The sequence below is a fragment of the Zingiber officinale genome, chromosome 4B (genome assembly GCF_018446385.1).
Source record: "Zingiber officinale cultivar Zhangliang chromosome 4B, Zo_v1.1, whole genome shotgun sequence".
Classification (NCBI taxonomy): domain Eukaryota; kingdom Viridiplantae; phylum Streptophyta; class Magnoliopsida; order Zingiberales; family Zingiberaceae; genus Zingiber; species Zingiber officinale.
This window is the reverse complement of record NC_055993.1, coordinates 138,200,900-138,210,249: the sequence shown is the minus strand read 5'-3', so window position 1 is coordinate 138,210,249 and position 9,350 is coordinate 138,200,900. Positions and strand designations below refer to the sequence as shown.

Sequence of the window (9,350 nt, the reverse complement as noted above, 5' to 3'; positions counted from 1 at the left end):
TGGTCAGATTCTGGTCAACAAGATTTACTTTTTAATAAATTAATCAAATTTCTTAGTACATAATTCATCTGGTTATGCCCATTTTTTACCCTTTTAATTGATACTTCTCTGATTTTCAGCAGCTGTCAGTCAGTGGAGTTTCACATTAATTGGAAAGATTCCAATTGAGCATCGACGACTTCCACGAATAAACGCAATGGCCCTTATTTCTTTCTGTTCCAGTCAAACTGGGAAACTCCGATTCATGGTTGAGCTGTCCTTTACCAATAAATCATAACATAAATGTACTACGAAGAGTGTGAATTCTTTCTAAAAGCACGAGCCAGGACGCAACCACCCAGCTTTGACTATTTTGCTTCTCCTTTCGCTGCCGCTTTCTTCCCTTTTGCGTCGCTTTGTTCACTTGCGATTTGAAGAGTCAACCGACGGCCCTGCGTTCCCATTCACTGCGTAACACCATAAGAGAAGGAGACAATTAAGCTTCCTCCATCCGAGAATCTGAGAGGAGGAGGAAGAAGAAGCGGCAGGAAAAATGGTGGAGATGGATTCAGGGGAGAAGCGGCTCAATGAGCTCGGCTACAAGCAGGAGCTCAGGAGAGAGATGGTGAGTCTTTTCTTTTCATCTTCTCCTTCAAAATCTAATCTTTTGTCTTCTCCGATTGTGCAGACGCTGTTCAAGACGCTGGCGATATCGTTCTCGACGATGACGCTGTTCACCGGTATCACGCCGCTGTACGGCTCGAGCTTGCTGTACGCGGGTCCCGCGAGTCTGGTGTGGGGCTGGGTCGTCGTCTCCTTCTTCACCTGGTTCGTCGGCGTCGCCATGGCCGAGATCTGCTCCTCTTTCCCCGTAAGCGCCTGCCGCTCTGACATCTAAAAAATTGCGTGCTTGGTAATTAGCTTTAAAGATCCAGAGGGATCACATCAGTAAGAAACGTTTTCAGATTCAGGGTAAATCATCAGATTAATCTTAAAAATTATCAACAGACCACAGGTTCTCTATACTTCTGGGCTGCTCATTTAGCAGGCCCTGTTTGGGGTCCGTTTGCCTCGTGGTGCTGTGCTTGGCTGGAAGCCATCGGACTCATCGCCGGAATCGGCACTCAGGCATTCGCAGGTTCACAGGTGCTGCAGAGCATCATTCTATTATGCACCGGGACGAACAGAGGCGGCGGTTATCTTGCTCCCCGAGGCGTCTTTCTCGCTATGTACATTGGCCTGACAATCATATGGGCAGTGCTCAACACATTTGCATTGGAAGTCATCGCACTGATCGACATCGTCTCAATCTGGTGGCAGGTGATGTAATGTTCATCACTTTTCATTACTGATCAAGGTTCGTTGCTAAATTTTGCTGGTGAGCGGTAGTGCAGGTGATCGGCGGCTCTGTTATAGTTATCATGCTTCCCCTCGTCTCTCTCACTACTCAGCCTGCGTCTTATGTCTTCTCCCATTTTGAAACATCCCCTGACTCGACGGGGATACACAGCAAAGCCTACGCCGTCGTCTTATCGGTCCTTGTCAGCCAGTATTCCCTCTATGGATACGACGCCGCTGCCCATCTGACCGAGGAAACCAAAGGCGCTGACAAAAACGGACCGATAGCCATTCTGTCGAGCATCGGCATCATCTCGGTGTTCGGCTGGGCGTACATCTTAGCCCTCACTTTCAGCATTCAGGTTCTATCTAATATTTCAAAACTCTCATCCTGTGTCAATGTCATGTATATTAATAAGAGAAGAATCCTCGATGTAGAACTTCGACTACTTGTATGATACTGGCAATGAGACTGCCGGAACGTTTGTGCCGGCGCAGATTCTTTACGATGCTTTTCACGGGAGGTTCCACAACTCCGCTGGAGCGATTGCTCTGCTCTTCGTCATTTGGGGGTCGTTTTTCTTCGGCGGACTTTCGATCACCACCAGCGCTGCTAGAGTGGTAAGAATGACTACATCATCTGTATTACAAGGCAATTAAATTCCGATCATGGAAATCATTGTTTTGCAATTGCAGGTGTATGCACTGTCGAGGGACAAGGGAATTCCGTTGTCATCGGTATGGAGGAAAATACACCCGAAGCACAAGGTTCCGGCCAACGCAGTGTGGCTGTGCGCGGCCCTTTGCTGTCTCCTCGGGCTGCCTATCCTCAAAGTGAACGTGGTGTTCACGGCCATCACGTCGATCTGTACCATCGGATGGGTCGGTGGGTATGCAGTTCCGATCTTCGCGAGGATGGTGATGGCAGAGAAGAACTTCAAGCCGGGTCCGTTCTATCTGGGAAGGGCAAGCAGACCCGTTTGCCTGGTGGCGTTCCTGTGGATCTGCTACACTTGCTCTGTGTTCCTGCTGCCGACGTTCTATCCGATCGATTGGAACACCTTCAACTATGCCCCTGTCGCACTGGCCATCTGCTTGGGCCTGGTGATGTTGTGGTGGGTTGTGGACGCGAGGAAGTGGTTTAAAGGACCAGTTAGGAACATCGATAGCCACAATGGGAATGTCTAGCCTGAATTGATTGGTCCATCGAACACTTACAGGTCTTTTATTTATAAGACAATACATACACGAGGTGACCACTTTACAGTATAACAAACAGGTCGCGTCTATGTATTCAGTTGGAAGGGATTTTGAATTTTTCAAACCGAGCACCGGTCTCATTGTATTTCTTCAACCCGATCAAACTGTTGAACTCGTCGAACGTGGTGAGCTTGTGGAGATGATCTCGGCTGGTTCCATCGTCCTTCATTACTTTCAAGATGTCGATCAAGGCGCGAGCAGAAGCGTAGACAGCGGTGGTGGAATGCACAATGAGATGGAAGCCCATCTCCTTGAGCTCCTGGGGCGTGTGCAACGGCGTGAACCCGCCTTCGAGCATGTTGGCTGCTCTGAAGCCATTTGTGCGCTTGCATACCTCCCTCAGCTCGTCGTCGCTCCGCGGAGCCTCGACGAAGCAAGCATCTGCCCCTGCCTGCACAAAGTTACTTACTCATGACGAGTAATGACTTATTCGTGGTATTGAAGGGGAAATTAGCAACGATGAACAACTAATTTGTACCTCCATGTAGAGGTTAGCCCGCGCAATTGCTTCGTTTAAACCACCAGCAGTTGCACGAGCATCAGTACGAGCGATAAGGAAAAAATCAGCATCGCCAATAGCTTCTCGAGCGGCTGCTATCTTGGCTGCATGTTCCTCAGCTGGTATCACCTAAGAACAATACAACAGGCAGAAACATAAAATTATGATAACTTAAATATTTATCGGATGCAGTTGTGCAGCAAATTACCTGTTTTCCTTGCATATGTCCTGATTGCCAGAAGGGAAAGGAAATTAGGTAAGAAAGAGTTTTGGAGGAGGAGAAACTAAGCTAGAGCAAAGCAAGGGAATTAAGATTGATCTCATACCACACTTCTTTGGCCAAACTTGATCCTAGAAATCATGCAAATGCAAAAAAGTAGGAACAGAGTTCATTCTGAAGTTGAGAACCAAATCAACTGCAAAGAATGAAGGAAACGAGAATTGTTCGTGTACCTCAAGGAACAAACCAGCAGCACCAGTACCAATTATGTCTTTAACAGTCCTTTGAACATTGAGAGCGTTTCCACCTCCTGTATCTGTAAGAAGTAGGGAAGCAGCAGAGCCGTTTGAAGAAATCAATTTCTCAACTATTTTGATCTATGAAAACCATAAGGATTATATCTCAATGACCATACAAGGTTATAACAGATGTTAGATAAAATTTAATAAATGTATTAAAGAAAAACATAGTAAAATATATCAAAGTTTATATATAAAGTTAAACTGAGCATTATTAATCAAGAACATACAATAAAAAGTTAATCATCTTTGAAAATTCTGTAATAGGTAAACTGTCGTCTTTGAGCATTCGACTCTACACTATAAAGTTTCACATCAATCAAATCAAGAAACCTACAAACCTCTTGCAAAATCACATCTTGTTGGTACACCCAAAATGAGCTGTTCGAACATTTGTAGTTTCTTTATGGTCCAGAAAAACCGCCCCCAGGGCGTAGCGCAGACGGTGGGCGCATGGTATATTTGGCGTAATGGTCAGGGGTCGATTCTCAGGAACTGACGAGAGTTTACCCCGCCATGCGCCTATGGCCTGTGTACCTGCATGAACCTCCCTCCATATCCGTGGGGCCGGCACTAGGGGGGCCGCTAAGATAGCGGATCTACCTTTTTTTATGGTCCAGAAAAACCATATAATATCAAAGTTATGGGTAACAACTGGTCCCTTGCAATTAGGATTCATTTCCTTTTTGGCAGCTAAAGAAATGTTCATCCGAAACATAATAGAATTTGTGTTGAAAAGATAATCAACAGCTTACATTGGGTTAGATCAAAATTGAGAAGCAAATTGAAAATTTGAAAGGAATAGTTAAGATGTTAATGTATTTGAGTAAGGTACACAGTATGTTCTAGATCAATAAGTAGAATTCATGCGGATTACTATCATAATCTTTTGGTCATGTTGATTTATAGGACTTCTACAGATCATCATATGTGACAATAATTTAACAAAACAAGCATTAATCGTGGTCAATTTCCATTTTTTATAAGATAAATCATTTGCTTTTGTAGAGTGGGAAATGTTCAGCTCTTGTTCCCAGGGCAACAAAAAACTAGTATTAAAAAAAGTAAAAGGAAAGAACCAGTTAAATCAGAAGCAAACAAAGAGCAATCAGATAAAATAATAAAATATACTTGATTTCATTAGATTTTTGACAACTCAAATACAAAAATTAGGATTCCAGTTTAAAAAACAGAAAAAATAATGATATAGGGAAAATTTTCATATCCCAAACCCAGAGTTTGGATCAAAATGCTGACAAAAACGAGTCAAATTTTCATATCCCAAACCCCGAATCTCTCTCGCAAAAACATATAGGTAAAAGACACTACCATTTAATAGCTTTCAAACAAAATGCCAGCTTCAAAATAAACCATCGCCATTGTTCTTTACCACAGATCAGTCATATTTACTTTACCAGTTACTAAAAGGGGGTTCATAATGCAGACAAAATGAGGCGAAAAGATGATTACCAGCATCAACAATGAACGCAACGTTAGGAGCCGCGGCGCAAATTGCTCGAGCAACATCAGCCATCTCCGGCGGCCTAAAATTCCAAAATCCGAATAGAAATTGCAAACAAAGGGCCCAAATTGTAATTCAGAAAAAAAAAGGAAAAAAAAAAATGAATCGAAGCAAGGGAAGGGCGAAAGCATACGTGAGGAGGCCGATGTCCGGCATGCCGAGGCGGGAAGCGGAGACGGCGTATCCGGAGACAAATCCAGCTTTGAATCCGGAGCTCTGCAGGACGGCGGCGGACAGGGCGTCGAAGATCCCCGGCATCAGCACGATGCCCTCCTCCTCGATGAGGCGGTGCATGCGCGTTCTCTTAGATCCAGAAGACGCCGCTGAAGGCATCACCGGGACGCAGGTCGTCTGAGAGCTCGCCATCACTTCAGCTTCCACACCGACCCGGAATTGCTCGATCGATGGATTGGTGAACGGACAAGGTACGGAGAGGGAGAAGGGCAGCGCCGTGCTCATTTATAGCGTGCGCGAAGGCGACGGGTTTGGAATGAGAACGGCGTCGCCCTGACGCCCTTCTCTTTCACTGAACAAAAATGATATTTAATTCATATCAATTTATAAAATTAAAAATCTAATTTAGTACCTAAATTTTCTAATATTTATATCACAAATTTTACTTTTTAAATTATAAAACCACGTATCGATATACAAGCATCAATGCTGACATTTTAATTTCTATAAATTGCTTTAAATAAATAATAGATCGGGTTTCACGAGTTTGTGATTTTTTTTTTAGGGCGAAAATGTGATTTCATCAAATTTCAAGGAGTGGGACCCAAATGCATCATCCTTCCCTAAAGTGCCGTACAAGCACTCGTTTAGCCATTCCTGTGACATTTACGACCTCGATGTGTAGGCGAAAGTTTTTTGTGTGTTCTGTCCAGGACACAGTACGTTAATATTCGAGTAGTCATTGGTCGAATGAATAGAGCCCACAACACACCTACGAATAGTGCAAGTTTTTCCTGCAGTTGGTGTAATAGGTTGGACACCGATGCTCAGTTTATCACAGACGGGGCAGAATATCTACAGAAAAAAAGAAATTATTCAATTCTAATAAATAAAATAATATTTTTTTCCAAAAAAAAAACATAGCATTAATTAAAAAGTTGATAGCTGAACGTTAAACCAAAACCATCTCTAATCACAAGTTAAAGCAACAATATATAATTATAAAAAAACTAAACTAAGAATACTGAATTAATGAGCCATGATTTATCCGGATAGGTTAGATATCAACTAAAAAAAATGAATAACGGTCAAATAATTAATCGTATGATTTAAAAATATGCAGAATTAATTGCGTGTTTAACAATAACTATTCCACGTGGCGGTGTATCATTGAACGAACAAGAAAAGGCAAGCACTTAGTCAATTAACAAATAAGTTCCAAAATTTTAGCGCATTGACTAATCGTCCAAAGATACACAACGTGACTAATATTATAATATGGACGTGGCTTTTTGCAAACTGTTTTGCCACGTTGGGTTAGAATTTTCCCCGCATAATTTAAAAATAATTTAAGGAAAACGCTACGAATATAGCAAGTATGGGAGTGCGACTTGACTTGCACGCATCATAATGCGCAGGAAGAACCTTATAAATTTTGAAATATAAATTTCATTTTTTAAGAAAAATCTAGAAGCTGATTTTAACTTTAATAAAAACATGCACGCCACATTTGTAGAATGGGGAAAACGACCATTAAAGAAGACGAATAGAATATGAAAAGAAAGTGATAGAAATATGTCTGTTGTCTCATTTTAACGGCCTCGATAAGATTAAAAATATACATCAGGTGATTGATGCAGCGGAAAATCAGCCACCTCATTTGAGATTATGGACGAAATTTTTAAGCCCGGGATAATAGTACGATGATTAGATTTTTTAATGGATAATTAAGGAATTTAAGATTTAAATCTTAATGGTGTGAGATTTTTTCTTCAGTAAAATTTAAATTTTAAAATATTAATCATCTGAATGAATTTCATACGTTTTAATTTATCCTAATTAGTTACGGAAACTTCCGTAAAATATTTCTGTGTTAAGTTTTTCAACAGGCCCTTCTTCTATTTCGGAGTTATCTGATGAGACATTTTTGATATCTAAATCATCATAATACCCTAAATAATAAAATTATAATAAAAATAAAATAATAAAAAAATCTAAAAATAGTAAGAAAGAATAGGAGAAGATCAATTCTCTTTCAGGAAATATATACCTATATAAGAGTATTTATAATAGACTCATCTGCTGCATGCAGCACCCAGTGAGATATTTTTTAATAAATATTTTTTTTAATAAAGAAAGACAGAAAACTTGAACGCGTTCAATGCCAGGATACATTAACGTCCACCAGTAATTACTTTGACATATGAAAGCGATTATAATATTCCTTAAAATTCACGTGGAAGCCCTAATATTTATAGATGCAAGGGGACAAAATACCTTGGAGATTATGGAAAAGAAGATTTCAACGAAGAGTATCGATGCAGTCTAAAAGCTGAGAAGGCAATAGGCTGGAACAAATAATTCTATTATTGACTAAATGAAAATTTTTAGCTGTCCAAAAATTTGACTCCAAAGTGTTTTAATGATCAAAAAGAATGTTAGCATTCAAGTAAGAGAAGAGGTCCTGGTATAGATATTCAAACGTTTAGGTCAGTAATCTAGTTAAGTAGAGCAAACAGTAGTATAAATGAATAATAGTTATGAATGTGTGTAATCATGTAGCTTTGTGTATCTATGTCTATAGATGGAGATCATTTTTATAATGTTACTGTTTGTATGTTCACGAATCTCAAAGCGTTTCCAATAAAGGATAAATTATAAAAATGCTTTGATACCTTTTTTCAAAATGTACCTGCAATCTCTGTGTTTGACAGAGAGAAAGTTTTAGCATACAACTTGTATTTAGAATATTCTCTGTTCTATGTGGCATAAAACGTCAAAAAAGAATAGAAGGTCGTTGGATTGGGGAGCCCATAATATGCTTTCGTGATAAGTTGACAGAGTTCCTCCTATGACCTGATCGGCCATCGCTCATAAGAGCAATCGATTGAATTTACAGATTGTTGTCGGGAACTCATCCTTTACTCGACTTATCTATTTAGCAAGAGAGCTCAATCGGATCGGGTGTCCAGTCTATCAAATCGGATCGTAGTTTCGATTGACTGAACCACTTGACCACGCTTATTAGTCATAACCTCTTCGAATGACTAAGAAGTTTAAGCTCTAGAGAGTGCTGACTTGTCTTGAATAATCCATCAATCTTGAGTGTCTCGGTGTCCGATCAACCCATCGGTCCGGTCGGTCGAACTTTCGACCGTGATGATTGATTGTGCTAGACTTGAACGTTGACCCTTCATTGACTTTGACCGTCATGTCATCTAGCTCTCTTGACTTTGGCCAGACTTGAAGGCTCCACATCATCGGCCGTATCAAGTATATTATGATCCATATCTCCCCGTAGTGTGTTATGTTTGTGCAATTTATACTAATGGTCTAACTCAAGTTTTAATGAATGACAAGTAAGTTAAGTTAGATGTTTGTATAATCTAATGCATTTACTGAGTGTGTAGGGATTGACGGATCTAGGGGACCTAACATCAGGATAAAACTCAACTAGGTCTAAGGACCCGATAGTTGGTGTGAAGCCCAAATAGGGTAAAGAGCCGATCTGATATTTAGAGGGAAGTTCGGATGTATTCGTGGGGCCTGACAGTTGGCTGAAGTCCAGTTGGGTCTGTGGACCTAACAACTACGAAAAGACTTGGTGGGTCGAGAGGCTAGTCAATAGACTATAAGTTGGTAAGTGAAGGTAAGTCACTAGAGGAGAGAGTTCCGATGAGGGTGAATCCAAGTTTGGACTTTATGCGCTGGTCCATTTTAGACCTTGAATAGTTCCTAGTTTGGAAGGACAAGAACTGATTATTACTACTAATTATTATTGTGCTAAATTTGTTTTGTAGGTTAGATATTTTTGTATTGGACTAACATATTTTACAGGACAAAAGGAGCACAAAATGCCTCAGGTGAATAGTACCCGAGGCGCCTTCAGGAGCTTTATGTGGAATTAAGACGCACTAGAGGAGGGTGAATACCACTCGTGACTTTCACATTCATTTAAAAACAATCAAAGTAAAGCGAAGTAGGATAAAGGAAAAATCAAAACAAGCAATTACTAATACTTTGATTTACTTGTTCGAAGCCTGTGACGACTACTACTCT

The 9,350-nt window shown here is 40.7% G+C and overlaps 2 protein-coding genes across 3 annotated transcripts; one reads left to right on the top strand and one right to left on the bottom strand.

The window, feature by feature from the left end:
• Positions 1-333: 333 nt before the first annotated feature.
• LOC121977014 (amino-acid permease BAT1 homolog) lies at positions 334-2,671 on the top strand. Of its 2 annotated transcripts, XM_042529488.1 has the most exons (6): positions 337-604; positions 668-850; positions 988-1,299; positions 1,374-1,679; positions 1,756-1,938; positions 2,014-2,671. In XM_042529488.1, the coding sequence occupies exons 1-6, from the start codon at positions 533-535 to the stop codon at positions 2,503-2,505; spliced, it is 1,548 nt and encodes a 515-aa protein (XP_042385422.1). In that variant the 5' UTR covers positions 337-532; the 3' UTR covers positions 2,506-2,671. The 2 variants fall into 2 exon arrangements, with proteins under 2 accessions (XP_042385421.1, XP_042385422.1); XM_042529487.1 differs by having other exon boundaries at positions 334-850.
• On the bottom strand, positions 2,512-5,624 carry LOC121977016 (carboxyvinyl-carboxyphosphonate phosphorylmutase, chloroplastic-like). The gene is made up of 7 exons (XM_042529489.1): positions 5,251-5,624; positions 5,066-5,139; positions 3,530-3,612; positions 3,403-3,427; positions 3,285-3,304; positions 3,056-3,205; positions 2,512-2,968 (listed from the first exon to the last, which is right to left on the bottom strand). Exons 1-7 carry the CDS (start codon positions 5,574-5,576, stop codon positions 2,612-2,614), a joined length of 1,035 nt encoding a protein of 344 aa, XP_042385423.1. The 5' UTR covers positions 5,577-5,624; the 3' UTR covers positions 2,512-2,611.
• Between the last annotated feature and the right edge of the window lie 3,726 nt (positions 5,625-9,350).